Source organism: Stegostoma tigrinum, chromosome 14, assembly GCF_030684315.1.
Source record: "Stegostoma tigrinum isolate sSteTig4 chromosome 14, sSteTig4.hap1, whole genome shotgun sequence".
In the NCBI taxonomy this organism is placed as follows: domain Eukaryota; kingdom Metazoa; phylum Chordata; class Chondrichthyes; order Orectolobiformes; family Stegostomatidae; genus Stegostoma; species Stegostoma tigrinum.
Window position 1 is genome coordinate 8,109,719 of NC_081367.1, and position 21,794 is coordinate 8,131,512.

The 21,794-nt window shown below is 45.7% G+C and overlaps 1 protein-coding gene across 2 annotated transcripts in view; it reads left to right on the forward strand.

Moving 5' to 3' along the window:
• ankmy1 (ankyrin repeat and MYND domain containing 1) overlaps positions 1–21,794 on the forward strand; it is a 91,720-nt gene that overhangs the window by 19,166 nt on the left and 50,760 nt on the right. For both annotated transcript variants that reach the window (XM_048542483.2, XM_048542484.2), the window contains exons 4-8: positions 4,297–4,513; positions 6,932–7,096; positions 13,697–14,172; positions 14,870–15,041; positions 21,029–21,178. In XM_048542483.2, the coding sequence (XP_048398440.2) occupies positions 4,297–4,513; positions 6,932–7,096; positions 13,697–14,172; positions 14,870–15,041; positions 21,029–21,178 (1,180 nt within the window). The remainder of the gene's footprint in view (positions 1–4,296; positions 4,514–6,931; positions 7,097–13,696; positions 14,173–14,869; positions 15,042–21,028; positions 21,179–21,794) is intronic.

The following is a 21,794-nucleotide window of genomic DNA, read 5'->3' on the forward strand; positions in this document are numbered from 1 at the left end:
GGCCGCACCCAATGCAAGAACTTAAGGAAAATTTCAAGACCTCTCAGTTTTGGTGTATTCCAGGCGCACCTTTTTTCCTATCCTTCCTTCTATGTTTTATAACATGGAGACCAGAACTGTCGCCATACACCAAATGTGTAACTCTATAGAAGTTGAATGAAAGGGGCTGTATTCTTACCTGTATTCTTGGGAAGTTGAAGCTTGAACTGTTTCAGGATCCCCAATCTGCCTCCAAGGGACTTTGTTGGAATTTTGGTTGGAATCCTCTCTGGTTGGCCTGTGAAGGGGTTCCCCACCCAACTATGAGTGGTCGGCTGGCTCTCAAAGCAAGGGGGTGGGGAGAAATCAAATACATTCCCTGAGTAGCAAACAGCTGAAATTAATGGTAAGTATCTGAAAGGAGTGGCTCCAGCATGAAAGCAACCTCTCAGCCAATCCATAAGAAATGTGAGCGCATAAATAAGGGAAAGCAGCCAAGTTGACTGAAAACTGTGTCTCCAAAGTTGGGGCGAAGCAACAAAATAAATGATAGTCTTGAGTTTTTCTATCCCTTTCATTGCCTGAGGACACCCCAAAGTTCTGTTCAGCCACTGAAGTTCCTTTGAAGTGTCTTTACTCTTATTGTGAAAGGAAAACGTAGCTGCTAATTCAAGCACAGCAAGATCTCAAAAGCAGCAAAATGGTCATTCAGTTATGCGACCACTGCCTTGGTTAATTGATGAATAGGTCCTGGCCAAGTCAGCAGGAGATCTCACCTGCTTTTCACTGAAAACATGTTATCAAACCTTTTATGGCTCCCTTGCCAAGGGGTGATAGGACCTCAGTTCAACGTCTCTCCAAAAGCCAATGCCTCAGTGTAGCTCTCTCTCCGTGCTGCATTGAGATGTCAGCATAGACTTTTGTGCTCAAAAGCTCCAGGACTGAGGTACAGGGGGCTTCCAAAATTGAAGAAGGCCAGAAAATGCATGAGGATGTCTAAGGGCTGGAAGTGGTAGTTCAGGCAGGGATATGTGAGACTATGGACATGGTTGAAAATAAGGATTCAAATTTGAAGGTACATTAGATCATCAGCAACTAGAATATTCCAGTTTTTTTTGTCTATCAACTATAGTTGTGGGAGTTGGTGACGCAGTGGTGATGTCACAGGATTATTACTCCAGAGGCCTGGATTAGTAATCTAGAGACCCAGACTAAGGGAACATGGATCGAATTCCCTCATGGCAGCGACAGAAATTTAAATTCTTTTAATAAATCAGGAATAGAAACCTTGGCTCAGTAATAGCTCCCACAACTATCAATTATTGGAAAAACCCCTTCTGAGAATCTAAGTTAACCATATTAAGGGACTCTCTTTTAGCAACTTTGTTCGTAACATCTTCAAAAGACTCTGATGAAGGAGAACCAAGGAACTGATGAGAAAATGGAGAATAGAATATGATTGCAATCTAGCAAAAATGTCTCAAAAGTCTGCAAAAGCTTCTATAGGTACATGAAAAGGAAACATTTGGCTAAAATAAATGTTGGTTCATTACAGGCAGAATCAGGAGAATTAATATTGGGGAATGGAGAAATGACAGAGGAGTTAAATGATTACTCTGTGTCAGTTTTCATCATTGAACGCACAGAACTAAAGATCTGAGTGGCTAAGGACAATGAGAAGTTAAAGAAAATTAGTATTAGTAAGAATGCACTGGAGAAATTAATGTGATTGATAATCCCCAGGATCTGATGGTCCACATCCTAGAGTGTTGAAGGAGGTGGCTATAGACATAATCAATAAATTGGGAATTATCTTCCAAAAATTCTACAGGCTACAGTTTGAAAGGTAGCAAATGTTTAAAAGAAGGGAATGTGAGAGAAAACAGGGAACTACATGCCTGGTTAGCCTTACAACTACAGTGGAGAAAAGATGAGAATCTATCATAAAGGAAGTGATAAATAGACAGCTTGATTGATAATGATCTGATTGAGCACAATCAGCATGGGTTTGCAAATAGGAAATTGTGCTCGACAGACTTGTTGGAGTTTTTGTAGAAGATGTTTCTGACAGAACTGATAAAAAGAGAGTCAACAGGTCGAATACATGTAGACTTTCAGAAGGCTTTTGATAAAGTTCCCCAGAAGACCCTGGTTAGAAAAATTAAAGCACAGGTAATGTCCTGGCATGGGTTATTGATTACAGACAGAAAGCAGGACAGGGATTAATATGTTCTTCCTGCATGGGAAGGCTGTGACAAGAGGGGTACCACAGGGATCAGGACATGGGCCCCAGCTCTTCACAACACTTAACACATGATTTGAAGGTAGGGACCAAATGTGATATTTATAACTATGCACTGATAGAAAGCTGTGGAATGTTTGGTGAGGAAGAGGTAAAGCAGTTTCAAGAACACTTGAACAGGCTCAGTGAATGGTTAAGAGCTTGGCAGATGGTAAAGATAGATTGAGTGCATGGAAGACTGGACTGTGTGACCTTACTTGCAGCTACTAATTGCTGCTGATGGTTACGAGGAAGTTGGTATTGTACTGTGATGGATTGTCAAAGGATAGGAGGTAATCAGTAATAGAAAGAACAGGAAGTCCAGCAACCAAGTTACCCTTGATGGGGTAATTAGGAGCATGTGAGTAATGGCATGGAGACCTGGTGAAATGCCAGGCTCACAGCTGAAACACAGAAAGAAATGCAGTCAGATTCACCACTTCTGCTCACACTGAGCAAGTAGTAAGAGAATACGGACTGGGGGAGAGACTGCAGCTCTGGGAGGGGGACCAGAGACTGGAGCAGGAACTAGGGACTAAAGGGAGACTGGGAACTTGGGCAAAGATTGGGAACCTAAGGGAAACTGGGATCAGAGTGAAACTGGGGACCAGAGAAAAGGCTGGGGCATGAGTGAGAAACTGCACTGGGAGGAGAGAATGAGGATCAGGGAGGAGTCTGGGGACCTGAGGAGAAAGTGGAGAATGAGTAAGAGACAGCAGACCAGAAAGAGTGATTTAGAGATAAGGGAGAGACTGAACACAAGCAAGAGGACTGGGACAGGGAGGGAGATTGGGCCCCAAACAGAGGGAAACTGGGGACATGCCAGGAGAGAGGAGAGACCAGAGAGAGAGGGAGAGAGAGATGGGAGACAGAGAGTCTGGGGACTTGTGGTGAAATTAGAGATTGGAAGAAAAATTAGGGACCCAGGGAAAGAGGAGAAATTGCAGATTGGTTAAGAGACCAGAGACCAAAGGGAGAGACTTGTGACCAGACAAAGAGAGAGAGAGAAAGAGAGAGAGAGACTGGTCAGCTGGGAAGAGATCAGGGATGAGACTGAGGACTGGGGGCAATGTTGGAGATGGGGAGAAACCAGGAATGAGGCTCAACTTTTGAGGAATGTTGTCTTCTGACTATGATCATTACATGGGGTAAATGTTTGAGATACAACTGTCTCCGAATTGTGATGCAGTTACGGTCTGTCTGCACTGTTATTGTCTGATGGGGAGAACCTGGTTCACATGGGGCACACAGGAGATTGGAGGGTATCGTGCATGGAATGGATGAATTGGCACGAGATGAGCATTAAGAGATAGAAGCTACAACAGAGAAACTAATTTCACTGTTAACGTTTTGTTGGTCCCTACCAGTAAAGAACTAAAAACGAAATATTGCGGATGCTGAAATTGTGAAAGAAAAGATTAGAGAAACACTCAACATGTCTGGCAGCGGAAAAAGAGTTAATGTTTCGGCTCATGTGACACAAACCACAGAGACTCAGGTCATTACTGAGATAGCTAACTGGAGGTTTATTAACAACTAGTCATGGTCACTGAAATGACATCTCAGATTTCCATATAGTCTGGGTTTTATTCTTACTTATGCTCCTCTGACATTATATATCGTTGAGTAACTTATTGTCTCAGATTGACTCACTGCTTGCTTACTTAATGGTACGAACAGCAAGATGGGAAACTTTTGTGCTGTGGAGTCACACGTCATGATGTTGCCTAGCTATCTTAAAGGTCTACTGCCTTTCTGAGATCTGTGTGATAACACTACAAGATGGTATATTCACTCTGCTTTCTCTCTCCACAGATGCTGCTGAGTTTCTCCAGCAGTCTGTTTCAATTCTGCTAATGAAAAAGTGTTGGAGATGGTTGGGAGTGTGGGTGGAGGGCAAAGACTTTACGAGAAGTGGAGATCACATGATAAGACCTCCAGGGACATGTCCAGTCAGCGAGGTATCCAAACAGAGCTGACAACCCTCAACTCAGTACACACTGCATTAACACGGTGTCAAATTCCCTTCCTTGTAGGCACGCACAGGCAACGCTCTCCTGGGATGTTGCTGCTGTTATTGAAGGAAATCGAGAGGGCTTTGGTCCAAAGGGGCCTCTGGAATGCAGCTCCGAGCAACTTATCATTGCAGCTGGAGCAGGGAACGAAGACACTGTGCTTAAAATTCTCAAAATGAACTTAGTGAGTGCAGATGTGGCAGATGTCCATGGACACATATCACTGATTGGGGCTGCAGTAAGTATCGATCCTTTGTCAGAGTTCTTGCTGCAATGTCTACGAGGAGTTTTCATACCCTGTGGTAAAATGAGCAAGCCATCAGTAAGGGGCTACTCTCACGAATGATCCCATAAACTGAGAGGGACTTCCTCCATCCCAGCCAGGGAGATCATGGTCTTAGGGTGAGCAAGTGGACCCATCACTGTGCTGTGGAGGCTGGGGCAGCCTATTCTCATATCTCGCCCTTGTGTGTACACCTCCACAACAATTGTTTCTGTCCTGTCTAGGTCTCTACAATTAGACGTAGACCACTCAACACACTTAGCTGTTGCAAGAAGATGCTCCTAAGTCTTGTTTTGATCATGATTATAAACAGAAAATAAACTGGCACAGACAGTGGGTCAGACACTGTCCTTTCACACTCTGGGACTAGCTGGGACAGTGGGTCGGACACTGTCCTTTCACAGTCTGGGACTGGCTGGGACAATGGGTCGGACACTGTCCTTTCACACTCTGGGACTAGCTGGGACAGTGGGTCAGACACTGTCCTTTCACACTCTGGGACTGGCTGGGACAGTGGGTCAGACACTGTCTTTCACACTCTGGGACAGACTGGGACAGTGGGTCAGACACGGTCCTTTCACACTCTGGGACTGGCTGGGACAGTGAGTCGGACACTGTCCTTTCACATTCTGGGACTGGCTGGGACAGTGGACCAGACTCTGTCCTTTCACACACTGGGACTGGTTGGGACAGTGGGTCAGACACTGTCCTTTCACACTCTGGGACAGACTGGTACAGTGAGTCGGACACTGTCCTTTCACACACTGGGACTGGCTGGGACAGTGGGTCGGACACTGTCCTTTCACACACTGGGACTGGCTGGGACAGTGGGTCGGACAATGTCCTTTCACACACTAGGACTGGCTGGGACAGTGGGTCGGACACTGTCCTTTCACACCCTGGGACTGGCTGGGACAGTGGGTCGGACACTGTCCTTTCACACTCTGGGACAGTGGGTCGGACACTGTCCTTTCACACTCTGGGACTGGCTGGGACAGTGGGTCAGACACTGTCCTTTCACACTCTGGGACTGGCTGGGACAGTGGGTCGGACACTGTCCTTTCACACTCTGGGACTGGCTGGGACAGTGGGTCGGACACTGTCCTTTCACACTCTGGGACTGGTCAGAGTTGTTGACTGACTCTCTGTTCCATGAATCTGGTTGTTGGCAAACCCAGGGTATGTCACCTTTCCTCAATTGCCCATGAAGCAAATGGCTTGCCAGGCCATTTCAGGGTGCAGTTAAAAGTAACCACACAACTGTGGGATTTTAATCCAGAAGCCCATTTTTTAACTACTGACTTGAATTCTTCAGGGTGCCTAAGTTCACAGATAACCTTGAGTTGTCAGTAAATGCTGGTTTGTGAGTTTGAGCGAGACAGATGGAAGGGGAGCTTGCAGTTTCCTTGCTGTTACCAGGTGATATTTCTTTCAGTCTCTGCTCAATGTAGCTGTTGATATAGCTTCACTGATAATTCCTGTGTCTGCTCTGTTGTGCTTCTAAGTTGTCCACATGCCTTTGATGCCCAAAATGTCTAGCTCATCACTGCAGTATAAATTAAGCTGAAGATGGGAAACTTTTCACTACTGATTGCAAGAGATTGATTTTAGATTAGATTCCCTACAGTGTGGAAACAGGCCCTTCGGCCCAACAAGTCCACGCCGTCCCTTGAAGCATCCCACCCAGACCCATCCCCCCCCATAACCCACACACCCCTGAACACTACGGGCAATTTAGTATGGCCAATCCACCTAGCCTGCACATCTTTGGACTGTGGGAGGAAACCGGAGCACTCGGAGGAAACCCACGCAGACACGGAGAGAATGTGCAAACTCCACACAGGCAGTCGCCTGAGGTGGGAATCGAACCTGGGTCCTTGGCGCTATGAGGCTGCAGTGCTAACCACCAAGCCACCCTCATGATTTTCTCCATTACATATGTGTTGTCAGGACTTGCCTCAATTTGGGGTCAAGTTAGCCATTCCACATCAGTATTTGCCACTTTTACAAAAACAGTTTTAACCGATAAAATCAGATGGTTTGGATCAGAAACTCGAGCATCAATAGTTCATGTTTACTATCATCATAACAAGAAAAGGAAATTCTTTTTCACATTGTGGGTTGTTGGAATCAGGAAACAGACTGCCTGTTAGAACGTTGGAGGCAGAATCGACACTTACTCACAAAAGAGAATAGGAAGAAATATGCGGAGTTAAAAATAAAGTAGCGGGCCTAGTCGCAAAGAGTAAAGACTTGGGATTAATTGGTTACACCAATGAACCAACACAGACATGATGAGCCTTCCACTCATTGTGTTGTCTGATTCTGTCATTGTGTATTGCCCCCACCTCACATCGAAACAATCTCTTACAGGCCGTCTGCAATGACGTTATCATCAACCTACTGCTTGATAATGGAGCCAATGTGAACAAGCTGAACAACGAGGGTGTATCTGCGCTCAACTACAGCTGCATACATTACTATCCTACTGGCTGCTTTCTTCACACTGATATCTACAAACTCACAAACCAAAAAGAGGTTTGTTTCATTTGAAGACAGTAAGAATGCTCCAAGTCCAGTTTCCATTTCATATGGCTGTTAGATATCGGAGCAGAATGGCTGATATGTTTTTCAACCCCATTTTCCTGCCTTCTCCCCATGACCATTGATCCCCTTACTCATCAAGAGCCTGTCTATCTCTGTTTTAAACACACTCAATGGCATGGTCTCCACAGCCTTTTGCAGCAACATATTCCACAGATTAACCAGCCTCTATCTGAAGAAATGCCTCCTCATCTCAGTTCTAAAGAGTCATTCCTTCATTCTGAGGCTGTGCCCTCAGGCCCTAGTCTCTTCTACTAGTGGAAACATCTTCACCACACCCACTCTATTCAGGCCTCTCAGTACTCTGTAAGTTTCAATCAGATTCCCCCTCATCCTTCTAAACTCAATTGACTACAGACCCAGAGTCCTCAACCGTTTGTCATATGACAAGCCCTTTATCCCTGGGATCATTATTGCAAACCTCTTCTGGATCCTCTCCAATGCCAGTACATCCCCCCTTAGATACGGGACCCAAAACAGCTCACAATATTCACAGTACATCCCTGCTCTTGTATTCTAGCCCTCTTGAATTGAACGTTAACGTGGCATTTGCCTTCCGAACCACCAGCTGTACCTGCATGTTAACGTTAACAGAATCTTGTACAAGGACTGCTAAGTCCCCATGTGCTTCAGATTTCCGAAACGTTTCCCCATTTAGAAAAGAATCTACACCCCTATTCTTCCATCAATGCGCATAACTTCACACTTGCCCAAACTGCCTCACTTTTTCTACCTGCCTCACTTTGCCCACTCTCCTAGCCTGTCTATGTCCTTCTGCAACCTTCCTGCTTCCTCAACACTGCCTGCCCCCTGCCTATCTTGGGTCATTTGGAAACATAGCAACAATGCCCCACAGTTCCTTTGTCCAGATCATTAATATATAAACATGAGTATTTTTGGTCACAACGCTGACCCCCGCTGAACTCTACCATTTACTGCTACCTTCCCGAAAAAGACCCTTTTATCCCCACTCTCTTTCTTCTACCAATCAGCCAATTCTCTATCCACGCTGGTACATTGCCCCAGCGCCATGGACTCTTATCTTATTTAGCAGCTTCCTGTAAGACACCTTGTCAAAGGCTTTCTGGAAATCCAAATAGATCACATCCACTGTCTCTCCTTTGTCTAACGTGCTCATTACCTCCTTAAAACGTTCTAACAGATTTGTCAGGTATGACTTCGCCTTGAAGAAGCCATGCTGACTCAGCCCTATTTTACCATGCACTTCCAAGTACTCTGCAATCTCATTCTTAATAATGGTCTCTAAAACCTTACCAATGACCAAGGATAGGCTCCTAACCTATAATTTCCAGTCTTCTGCCACCTTCCCTTCTGAATTACGGTTGTTACAATCATCATTTTCTAATTCCCCTGGGACGCTTCCTGACTCCATTGATTCCTGAAAGATCACTGCCCATGCCTGCCCTATCTCCTCAATTATCCCCTTCAAAATCCTGAGGTGTAGTCCATCTGGTCCATGTTACTTATCCACCTTCAGACCTATCAGCTTCCCCAGTGCTTTCTCCTTGGAGATGGCCACTATACTCACCACTGCCCCTGAAACTCCTGAAGTTCTGGATTGCTGCTGGTGTCTTCCACCATGAAGACTGATGCAAAGTACCTATTCAGTTCCTCTGCCATTTCTTGGTTCCTCTGTTCTACTTCTCAGTCTCATTTTCCAGAGGTCCAATTTTCAATGTCCCGATCCCCTTATAGATACATCTCTGTGATACCTACAACATCGTACAATTTCAATCTGCACTGCAAGCTCATTTACTTTGTTTCATGCACTGTGTGTATTTCAGTATAACCCTTAGTCCTGCACCAACCACCCCCTTTCACTTAATTGCCCCCTTATCTACTGTGCCTGAAGTTAGATTCCTGACCCTTTCCACACTCTCTGTCTTATTACTTGCTCTGGAAAATTTAATAACTTCTGCAGAACCCTGCCCACCTTTATAACTTTTTTCTATAACTTTCCATGCAACTGAACCCACCCCCGTACTATTGAGTTTAGAACCCATCCACAGCCCTAGTTATGCAATTCACCAGCATCCCAGTCCCAGCATGATTCAAATAGAGCTTGTCCCAGTGGAACAGCACCCTCCTTCCCCAGTGTTGGTGCCAGTGTCCCATGGATTCAAACCCGTTTTTCCCACAGCAATTTTTGAGCCATCCATTTACCTCTTTAATCTGAGATAACAAGGTGTACAGCTGGATGAACACAGCAGGCCAAGCAGCATCAGAGGAGCAGGAAGGCTGACGTTTCGGGCCTAGACCCTTCTTCAGAAATGACCTCTTTAACCTAGTTGACCCTGCGACAATTAGCTCGTGGCTCAGGCAGTAATCTGGAGATTGTTAGTTTTTTGGTTCTGCTTTTAATGAGCCCTAGCTGATCCTATTTCCTCAGCAGAACCTCCTTACTCCTTCTACCTAATTTGTCGATACCTTTGTGGGCCATAGCAACTGGGTCGTTCACCCCCCCATCTGCCGCTCAGGTGAGATAGCCTGAACCCAGGCACCAGATGGGCAATACAGCATTTTGGATTGCTGATCCTAGCCACAGAGAACAGTGGACACTCCCTTGACTATGCTATGCCCCAATCACAACTGCATTTCTTTTTTCTTGCCCTTCTTGAATGCCTCCCTGTACCATGGTGCTATGGTCAGTTTGCTCATCTTCCCTGCACCCCACACTCACATCCAAACAGGGAGCAAGTGACTCAAACCTGTTAGACAAGTTCAAGGGCTGAGAGTCCAGCAAGTTCAGCACTTACCTCCTGGATCTCTCTCCCTGTCTCACTTGTATGGCACTCTCCTGTTCCTGACCACTAGCTAGTTCAAAGGGTGTGACTGCCTGCTGACGCAGAGTGTCCAAGTGACTCCCCTTCTCCCTGATGTGTCACGGTGTTTGATGCTCAGACTCCAGCTCAGCAACTCCGAGCTGGAATTCCTCAAACAACCAACACTTGATGCTACTGATGTGATCACTGTGAACCACAAGGGCTGCACCAACTCCCACATCAGATGCCTGGCCCAGCATCTCTACTTTATGTAATTAGGTCTCAATTTATGTTTTCCTTTAAATTCCTAATATTCTTTTAGTTTGTGGCCTGCAAACAATCCACCTATTTAATGTTCAAATTCACAGCTGTTACCAACCCATGAACTTACAGATTTCCTGAGATGTCACACTTTCTTCTTCGCTGGATTTCATTTTATCCTGTTAAAAAAAGACCTTATGAACTATGAGCCAAAATCAAGCAAATCAAGCAAAAAACTTCTCTTCAGCTCTGGCCTAAATTCCCACATTGCCTCCAGAGCCTGTAACTATATATTTGCTCAGGCTGTGCCTCACCCTGGGGTAGTTGGTAAAAATGGGTCTGCTTTCATTTGATGCGAGGCATCTGGAGTCTGCTTCATGTCAGAATTATATTAAGGGGGTGCAGAAGCAGTTCACAGGATCAATCCCAGGGATGAGGAACTTCAGATATGATGATAGATTGAAGAAGTTGGAATTGTTCTCCTTGGAGGGAAGATGGCTAAGAGGAGATTTTACAGAGGTTTTCCAATGCATGTGTGGCCTGGATAGAGCAGATGGGGGGAAACTGTTTCCACTTGTAAAAGGAGAAAAAAGTACAAGTGCTTATTGATTGAAGGTGACCTGCAAAAGAAACAAGGTTAATGTGAGGAAAATTTTTTACATACAGCAAGTGGTTAGGCTCTAGAATGTTGGGGAAGCAGGTTCAATGGAGCTGAAGAAGGTATTGGATTAGTATTTGAATAAAAGTAATGGGAAAAGGTACAGGGAAAAAGTGGGAGATTAGCACTAGGTGTTGATGCTTATTTAATGAGCTAGTGTGGGTGCAGTGGGCTGAATGGTCTGCTTCTGCACAGGAATAATTCTGTGATTCTATCATTCAGAAGTGATGACTTCACCGAAAAGGCAGAGAGAATTTGTAACTCGCCACCAGGAAATGGCAGAATTCATCTTGAATTGAATTGAATTGGCTTTATTATCACATGCACTTGAATGAGCACAGTGAAAAGTTTATACTTCACCACTTAACAGCACCATCTTAGGCACAAGGGTACCTCGGTGCAGCTCCTTCAGTTACAGGATTAGTTACAGTGTAATAATGTCACTAGCACACAGCACCATCTTAGTTACAATTCTTAGGTACAGGGTAGAGCAATGAAGAAAAAACAATTTGCCGGTAGTTGGTGGATTAATGGACCAGCCAATGAATCAGAAGGGAGTAGAGAGTTTGAGCTATAGATGTAGTTAGGAAAGCAGTGGGGTGCACCCTTCCGCCATCAATCATTGCTACCCCCAATGATGCCAAGCCTTATCTTCCCAATTGGGCTGAGGACAAACGGTTATACCTCTCAGTGCCACTACAGCCTTGCTGGCGCTAGCTGTCCATTTTTTTTCAAGAAAGACAGAAGTTTGTCGTTGAGTGTAATCTGTTTGGGTGATGTTCCTGGCGTCGCTGAAGAGCTGACAGTATGTGCAAGCTGAGAGTTGTTGGGACAAGGCTTGCAATAATGCCCAGCCTGTGAGGGTGAAGTGTATCAGCTCTGGATTTGTAGAGATAATTCTTTTTCCTTATTTGTTCACAGGATGTGGGCGTTGCTGGCAACACACTTGTTTTCCATCCCTAATTGCTTTTGAAATCAGCGGCCTGTGAGGCCATTTCAGAGGGTAGTTGAGAGTCAGCGAGGCCGGTGGGTCTGGAGTCACATGTAGGGAAGGATGAGAGGTTTCTTTCCCTCAAGGGCATTGGTGAATGAGAAGGACTTTTACAATAATCAACGATGGTCAGTGCCACTGAGAGTCGTTTGTGCAGATTTCTCAAATCATTAAATTTAAATTTTGGGTCGTCGGTCAGTGAGAGATGGTACTGTAGTTTACTCTGCAGTGACTGAGGCCCATGGTGCAGTTGATGCACTGTGGTGACTGAAGATGCCTTGAAGACAATTGAAGATACCTTGATCATCATTATGAGGTCATTGCAACTTCTTGTGAACTGAGTCTTAAGGACCGTGTGGCTTGATGGACTGACACAGTGATCCGATCCCACTTACTCCTCGAAACCTCCATCTCCCCTTTCCTGCAGATAATTGGCACCCTTGCCCTATTGGCCCTCCCCCAGCCAGGTCTCCAGTGTATGGCAGGAGGAATGGCTTAGAGACCTATGTTGTTACAACATTTCTCTTTTTAAAAAGACTGACATCAAATTGTTCTGACCTTCTGTGATTTTCCAACGAAAGGGAAAATGGAGCTAGCATGATTGGAACTGGCTGTACAAATCCAACAGGTAAACAGAAAGGCACATATTGCTGGGGAAACAGCAGACATAGGTTCTCCTCTTACATCAGTCACGTAGAGTAAACATGTAGGCGCAGTTGGCAGTGAAGAAGGGAAATGCTATGTTGGCCTTCATAGCGCGAAGATTTGGTCCAGGAACAGAAATGTCTTGCTGCACTTCTGCAGGGTCTTGGTGAGACCACACCTGGAATACCGTGGGCAGTTTTGCTGTCTTTATCCGTGGGAAGGATGTTCTTGCTGTAGTAGGTATGCAGTCAAGGTTTACCAAAATCATTCCTGGGAAGGCAGGTATGAACAGGTCGTATCAGCTAAGGCTACATTCACTAGTCTTTGGAGGCTTAAGGGTAGGAAACCTATAAAGGGTGGGTATTCCTGATTGAGCAGGAGTTTAGAACCAGTTCTAGATGTGGAGTAAACCATTCAGGTCTGAGAATGAGGAGAAACTTCTTCGCCCAGAGAGCAGTGAATCTGTGAAATTTGTTGTATGATTACAAGCAGGAGTTGGAGAAAGCACTTGGGGCTAAAGGGATCAAGGGGTATGGGGGCGGATACAGGAAATGGCTGTTGAGTTGGAGGATCAGCCAGATCATAGTGAATAGCAGAGCAGGCTGGAAGGGCTGAATGGCCTCTTCCTGTTTTCTGCGTGACCAAGTAGCTTGTGATTCTTGCACCTATTTTGGGTCTCAGCGACAGTCACAGCCTTCTGGAGGCAAACTTCCGTTTGACACTCTGATAAGAAGCACCGGTCAGCATCTGAAGTAGGCCGCTACATGCAGAAATTCTATCCCTTTGCAATGGTTTTCACTCACTGGCGGGGAGGGCGTTCCACCAGAGCAGGGCATTCCAAAATGGAAACACCAAGTTTTAGACTCTGGGCTGATTTTACAGAATCTTGACTCTCACCACTTTCAGCCCTCTCTCTAAAAGCACCAAAGCAATCCAGGCTATGAACTCAGTAAGTTGTCTTCAACATGAAGCATCCTCACAGAGATTGGAAATGGCAAATCACAGAGCGGAAACCCCAAATATTACTCCCACCTTACCCCCCCCCATAATCTGTCCGAACTCCAACACAAAAAAGGGTCTCTGTTTAACCTTGCCAAGAATCCTGCTCTTGTCTCTCAATACCAATGTTTCCTGCCAATGTATTTATTGTCACTTGCATTGTGGTGAGCTGACTTTGGATTTTTCTATATCTGCAGCCACGTTATGCTACACCAAAGCAGGAAGAGGATACAGATGATGAACTGACGATGCAAGTGAAGAAAGCTAAAAGACTCTCAATATACGACCGGAAGATAAGAGTCGGCAGCATCAGCTTTAGGAAGATTACAACTGTCTCCTTGTCAGATGAAGAGCTGAAGTGGCCAGAGAAAGAAGACATGACGACATATGAGTCTGCGCATTTTGAAGGGTCTCAAGATGACGAGGCTACAATATCAGATATCGAAGACGACAGTTTTATATCACTGTCAGTAGGGTCTCCCTCAACTGGCAACTTTGAATCCACACAGAGTGTCCATAATTTTCAGTTCAACATCAGTGGCCGATATCTGCAACGTGCTGCCCATGTTTTAAGTAGAAACCAGCACTTCAAGAGCTCTGCTGGGAAATCTATGATGATGCCTGACTTCAAACACCACGAGAAAATGTGGCGGATAGCTGCGATGAAATCTGAGTACGTGCAGCAAGATCAACCAGTGTCTTACCCGACTGGGACTAGGTCGTAAAAATTTGCCACAAAGTACAACCCACAGCGCATTTTCATTTGACCCAAGTCAAAAGACCACCTGTTGGATTTTCCATCAGTTTCTGTTCCAACCTTCCACCTTCTGGTGTAAGCCCCATTGCAAATAGAGGTTCAAATTCGGGGCATGCTGTGCTTGTGATTTCGTTCACATGCCTGGTATTGAATGGCTCATGTAGGGAATGTTATCAGCACATTCCAAGTGTCCACTGTCCACAGTCCAATCCCAGGATCACTTTTTATTTTGCCTCAATTACTCTAGCATGTTAAGGCTTCTTTTTATTACAGTATGTACCCAGGCCTATAACTGTTAACTCATCATAGGGATTCCAACATGCAAGTTCCTTTCATCCACCCAAATCAAACTTTGACTCTTCCCCTCTCTGTTACTCAGCACTGAGTCAAGGCTGACTTATCCTCACACTTGCTCCTGTTCCATTAATAGCAATAATGACCTCTCTGCATCAAATTAATGCTTCATTTCCCCGACATTACTGCATGTCCATGATACCCTGTCTCGTTTGGCCCCACGCTTCTGCATTTAAAAATAGTTAATCCTTGATTTACAGAGGGAAATATGGATTGAAGAATGGCACAAATCTTTTTTTTTCAAACGTCCCATTCCCAGGCACCAGAAGAGAAGGAAAATCATCATTCTGCTTCTCCAAAGAGGGGCGGATCCCAACATTTCCATAAATCCGATACCAGCACTCTTTCTCGCCATGTTGGCAGGGGACCTCAGCTCAGTCAAGACGCTACTGGAGAACAAAGCAGATCCGAATACCCGACTTCAATCACAGGTAAAGCAACAAACTAGCACAATGAAGGGGATAGCCACTTTGATACAATGCAACAAAGTGCAGTTGCTAGCAATACCTTTCATCACATCTTGAAACTCAACAGTAAGATACATTTAAGCAGATTTGAGCAGCCTAAATACTCCTCGGGGGAAAAAAAAAGGATTGAATTAGGTGTAGAAAATGATCAGAGGTATAGATAGAGTGGACAGCCAAAGACTTTTTCCTAGAGTGGAGGTAGCTATTATGAGGGGGGCATAGTTTTAAAGTGAGTGGAGGTAGATATAGGGGAGACGTCAGTGGCAGGAACTTTACTCAGAGAGTGGTCGGTGTATGGAATGCATTGCCGGAGAGGGAGTGGAGTCAGCCTCATTAGGGGCATTTAAGCGGCTATTAGATAGGTGTATGGATGATAGTATAAGGTAGGGGTGGAGGTTAGATAGACCTTAGGTTGAGGGTAAAAGTTCAGTACAACATCATGGGGCGAAGGGCCTGTACTATGCTGTGCTGCTCTATGTTCTATGAATGCAGATCAAAAGATTGACTTTTAAGAATAGTTAACAAAGAGATCATTGAGAAATTGGTAAATTTTAAATGACAAAACAGGCAGCCTGGTGGCTCAGTGGTTAGCCATGCTGCCTCACAGCACCAGAGACCCGGGTTCGATTCCATCCTCAGGCAACTGTCCGTGTAGAGTTTGCACATTCTTCCGCTGTCTGCGTGGGTTTCCTCTGGGGGCTCTGGTTTCCTCCCACAGCCCGAAGACATGCCCATTAGGTGGATTGCCTGCGCTAAATTGCCAATAGTGTCCAGGGATGTGCAGGCTAGGTGGGTTAGCCATGGGTAATGCAGGGCTAAAGAGATACGATAGCGGGTGGGCGTGGCGGGGTGATCTCTCCTGAGGATTGGTGTGGACTCAATGGCCTGCTTTCACACTGTAGGGAGTCTACGAAAAGAGTGCAAGGCAAAATATGATTGATTAAAAAGGACTTATGAATAGAATTCGCAGAATCATTACCCACAGTTGCTTTTTCTGAAAGAAAATGGCTGCAGTGTTTATGAAATGGTTGTACTTGGTTTGGAGACTAGAAGACTGTGAAGTCTAAAGGTTTAGTGCAGTTTCTGTCGCAGGTTGAGGACAGAGATGCCAGAGTGGGAGTAGGGCAGAGAATTAAAATGGCAGACAATTGGAAACTAAGGGTCGCGCTTGAGGTCTGAATTCTGGAAATGGTCAACCAGTGTATTCAATGAGGAGCAGACTTCGGCAAGTGCAGGAAACTCAGTTGAAGGAAGAACAATTTTATGCGGAAGCAGTGATTGGGCTCCTGGCTGGGGGTACAAGAGGATGTCAAAGGGCAGGAATTGTTTTTCATAGAATTCCTACAGTGTGGAAACAGGCCCTTCAGCCCAAGTCCACACCGACCCTCAGAGCATCCCACACAGACCCAGCCCCCTATAATCCACCAAATCTACACATCCCTGAACACCACAGGCAATTTAGTCTGGCCGATCCACCTAACCTGAACATCTTTGGACTGTGGAAGGAAACCCAATCCGACACAGGGAGAATGTGCAAACTCCACACAGACAGTCGCCTGAGGCTAGAATTGAACCCAGGTCCCTGGCGCTGTGAGGCTGCAGTGCTAACCACTGAGCCACCGTGCCACATCTTCAAGACTAATATGGAAAGGTGATACAGGAAAGATGTTTCACAAGCCATTGAAAATGAAATGGAAATGATACTTCTGGCACGTAGTCACTGTTAATCCAAGTGGTTTGACTCAGATTGGTTGAGGCATTGCCATGATAAATGAACTAGAGAATGGTTATGTTGAGTTGAAAGGGGTGCGGTGAATACTCATGTTCTTTCTTGCATTGTGTATAAACTTATATCACTTCTTGAATTCACAATACAGTGAGCCCAACTGACAATCCTGAACTATTTGTCATCATAATTCTTCACACACTTTCAAATATCCAGCAAATGTTATCCAATTGCTAAGTCACATATAATGTTGGACACTGTGATGTGGGTTTTGCAAGTGCAGACTGGTTGAGTATAGACAGTACCTCGATTATTTTGAACTCAGAACTGGATGTGCTTGGCTGTTAACTGCTAGCCATCATTAACTGATGTATTCCCAATGAGAATGCCTCTACCAATCAGAGTGCACATGCCAACCAATCTGTCCTCTCTTCAGGTTTAGGTGCTGCTTTGCTTTGGCCTTTCTTGTAAATGATTCTAACGAGTGAAAGACAAAAAGCTTTAACAAAATGCGTAGGTTTATTTTCAGCAATATGACACCTTCGATACTGAAAGCAGCGAAGAGTTGGGTTTGTTAGCAATCAGGAGCAAGGAAATGGAGATGTACAGGAGATGATGAGTTCAAGACTGGCTGTTAGTGCTTATGCTGAGGCAGAGATTTGGAATCCAAAAGCATTGAATAAGAAAATACAGTGGTCAGAGAGAATAGAGTTTAAAATTATTGAGAACGAGAAAACACTTAATGCAGAGCCTGAGTGAAGGTGAGGAGAGGATATACTGAGGTGCAACTTTGATGAAGGACAAATCATCACTTCAATGGTTTGGACAAGCCAGGTAAGAGAAGGCAAGGCATTGACAGAAAGTCAGTGAAGGCGACCATAATATGTCTGTTGAGTGGCACGGACACTGTTTGCAACCCCCTGGTGTTTGTACAGAGAAGGGTGTGATTGTAGATTCATTGACTGAAGCCAAGGGGCAGATGTTGGTGAGGGTGAAGAGGGTGATCCTGAGTGAGCAGAGATAGTCATTGAGACTAGGATGAGTCAGGATGGAGGGGTATGCATTGGTGTGGTGGGGGATGAGGGGGTTAGTCAGTGATGGTGGTGGGGTTGAGTCAGTGAGGAAGGGGCGGTGAACGTGAGTCAAGATAAATGAATGGGAAATGTTGGCCCAGCCGTTGATACCTACATCCTGTGAAAGAGTTAAAAATAAAACAGAGAAAAGGAATGTCTATGAGTGCTTTGTTTTTCACTCAATCTTGGGATGTGGGTGTTGCTGGTATTTTTTGCCTCCTGTCCCTAATTGCCCTTGAGAAGGTGTAAAGTCTTAAACTGCTGTAGTCCATTACAGTATGTTGATGCATAATTTCATTAGGGAGGAAGTTTCAAGATGTTAACCCAATGACAGCGAAAGAACAGCGAGATATTTCCAAGTCAGGGTGGTGAGTGCCTTGGAGGGGAATTTACAGGGGCTGGTATTCCCATGTATCTGCTGCCCTTGTTCTTCGAGATGGAAGTGGTCTTGGGTTTGGAAGGTGATGTCTAAAAAGCCTTGACAAGTTACTACACCGCATCTTGTATAAGATTTATGCACCACTACCCCTTGTACATTAGTCGGGGAGGGAACGAATGTTGAAGGTGAATAGGTGGTAGAAGTCCAGCAGGCTGTTTCGTACTGGATGGTGTCAAACATCTTGAGTGTCATTGGAGCTGCTTCCAACCAGGCAAGTGGGGAGCATTCCATCACATTCCTGACTTGGGGGTAGTAGATGGTGGACAGATGTTGGGGAGTCAGGAGGTAAGCTACTCACTGCAGGATTCCTAACCCCTAGTTTGGCCTTATAGCCATAGGTAGCTGGACCAGTTCAGATTCTGCTCAGTGGCATTGATAGCTGGGAATGGCCATGCCATTGAACATCAATGGAGATGGTGCCAATACTTCATACCTGGGAAATCATTCATGCCACACTTAGCATCTCCACATAGTACATTGGTTCGCCGAGCTGACTGGTTTTCGTGCAAACATTTCATTTCCCCCTTCTAGGCAACACCTTCTGCGCTGTGTAACCTTCATTGAAGCACTGTTGTTCTGTCCCATTCTGAATTTATATGGTCCAGTCTGTAGTTCTGTTTCTTGTTTTGTTCTATAATGGTGTGTAGATGGGGTCTATTTCAGCATTGTGGACGCTGGGGTGGTTACTGATATAATTCAGGATTTGGTCCGTGTTTGTCGTCTTTCTGTATACGCTGGTAAGGAATTCACCGTTGTTCATTTGTTGCAGTATTATGTCTAGAAATGGAAGTTGATTGTTGTTCTCTTCTTCCCTGGTGAACTTAATCCCTGTGAATATGCTGCTAATGAGGTGGTGCATTTCTTCTAACTTTGCTCTTTTAACGATCTCGAGAGTATTGTCCACGTACCTGACCCATGGTTTAGGCTGGATCTGGGGAAGGGCTGTGCGTTCAAGTCTTTGCAGAATGGCTTCCGCAATGAGAGGCCCGGGATGGGTGAACCCATGGGTGCCCCATTCATTTGTTCACATACCTGGCCGTTGAAGGCAAGGTGTGTCGTAAGGCGTAGGCCCAGTAACTTCAGCATGTTATCCTTGCTGATGGCTTCACTGGAGGTCTGTGTTTTTGCAATGTCTAGTAATGTGGCCAGCATCTGCTTTGCTACTGTCATATCAATAGAAATGAATTATGCTGTAATGTCAAAGGACATCGGCATTTCATCCTTGTCAACTTTTATTGATACGGATCTTCGTTAAAATACTCACTCTCCGCCAAGCTCAGATTTTGAAACCTGGAATTGGACGGTGGGATGGGAGCTAAATTTAGAACATCTCACTCTCTTCTTCCTCTGCCTGAGTAAGCACTCCTCACCCAAGGAGCTTGTCAGTTTTATTGGGCATTATCATGTTGTTACTGACATCTTACAAGTCCCACTTCACCCAGTTCCTAACCTAAAGCAGGATGAATAGGAATGTAGGAACATTCTGACAGGAGTGGGCCATTCAGCCATTCCATGCTGCTGTGCCATACTAAATAATGCCAATCATCCACTCAGTGGCATATCCCCATGTTATCTCCATATCCCTCAAAGTCGTTAGTGACTAGAAATCTATTCATTTCTGTGTGGATCGTACTCAATGAATGAGTTTCCAGATCCTTCTGGGGTAGAGAAATGCAAAGATTTATCAGCCTCGGAGTGAAGGAATGCATTTTCATCTCTCTCCAACATGGATTGCCTTTTATGCTGATACTGTGAGCCCTGGTTCTAGACCCTCATGTCAAGGGGAAACACCCTTTCTGCTTGTACTCCGTCAGTCCCTTCGAGAATTTTGCCACGCAGTCACCTCTCTTTGTCCTAAGCAGCGAGACATACGGGCCAGCCCACCTTCTCAAGGGGCAACTAGGGATGGGCAAGAAATGCTGGCCAGCCAGCAACTCCCACATCCCACAAAATGAATAGAAAAATGAGTCTTCTCCATCTCTCCACATAGGACAGTTCCACCATCCCAGGAAATGGCCCTCGTGAACCTCTTGCTGCACACCATTCCTGGCAATGTATCATTCCTTCGACAAGGGGACCAGAATGACACACCGTATTCCAGGGGTGGTCTAACTAATGTTCTATACACCTGAAGCAAGTGCTCTTTGCTTCTGTACTCAATGCGTCTTGTGATAAATGCCACCATAATTGCTTCTTAATAGTTTGCTGTAACTGCATGCTGGTTTTCAATCACTATGAACATGGAGGCAGTTCAGACATCAACTCTTCACAATTTCTTTGCATATAGGAAATGCTTTGTGCCTCTATTCCCCCTACTAAAGGGTTTAACCTTATACCTGTCCACATTATATTCCTTCGGACATATTCTTGTCCATTCAGGTAGCCTGCCCAAATCCATGAGCTGCCTCTTTTGCATTCCCGCACAGCTCACACCCTCACCAGGTAACATGATGCGTCTCCCACTATCTCCCAGGGAAGACACCCTCTTCTGAATGGTCTCGGGCATCTAGATGGCTCCAGCAGGCACTGGTGTCACCTCTGGAAGTTGCCACTCTCCACCCCCACCCCCCCAGCCCATGCCCACCACCCATTGCCAGCTTCCTGTATCTGACCGGGTAGGTACCAATAATCGGGGCAAACGCAGCACGCCTGATCCCATCAGAAACCAGTGCAGGTGAACACCGTGACTGTGGCTTTGGTTATTTTCTTGCAGATAAAGGAAATTGAGGGGCTGATCCCACTCCACATCTCTGTGCTGATCCCTGGCAAGCAAGGAGTGTTGATGACAGAGCTGCTGCTCAATGCTGCTGCGAACCCTGACAAAGGAGCACACGACGACAATGTGACCTATGAAGCTGACGTGGTATGCCGTTTTAACATGTATGTCCCCCAACATGTCGTGAGCAACCCCCTGAACCTCCCACGTAAGGCGGACGCGAGCTCCACTGCCTGTTATCTGAGGAATGAGGCAGAACTGGAGGGGAGGCCCAGTAAATGCCCCCTGAGGCTTACCCACACATTTCAGAGTCTGGACGGTTCCTCATCTCCCAGGAGAGTACGAAACATCAGGGTTGACTTTTTTTTAGTGAAACTGGGAACTCTGTGCTGGGGCGTCTCGGTGGCTCAGCGGTTAGCGCTGCTGCCTCACAGCACCAGGAACCCGGGTTCGATTCCACCCTCGGGCGACTGTCTGTGTGTGGAGTTTAACGCATTCTCCCTGTGTCTGCGCGGGCATGCTCCGGTTTCCTCCCACAGTCCAAACATGTGCAGTTTTGGATGGGTCAGCCTTGCTAGATTGTCTGTCGTGCCCAGGGATGTGCAGGCTAGGCTGGATTAGCCATGGGAAATGCAAGGTAACAGGGATAGGGTCAGGACCTGGGTCTGGGTGGGATGCTCTTCAATGGGTCAGTGCGGACTCATTGGGCTGGATGGCCTGCCTCCACACTGCGGGGATTCTATGAGTTAAAAGCAAATTGGGC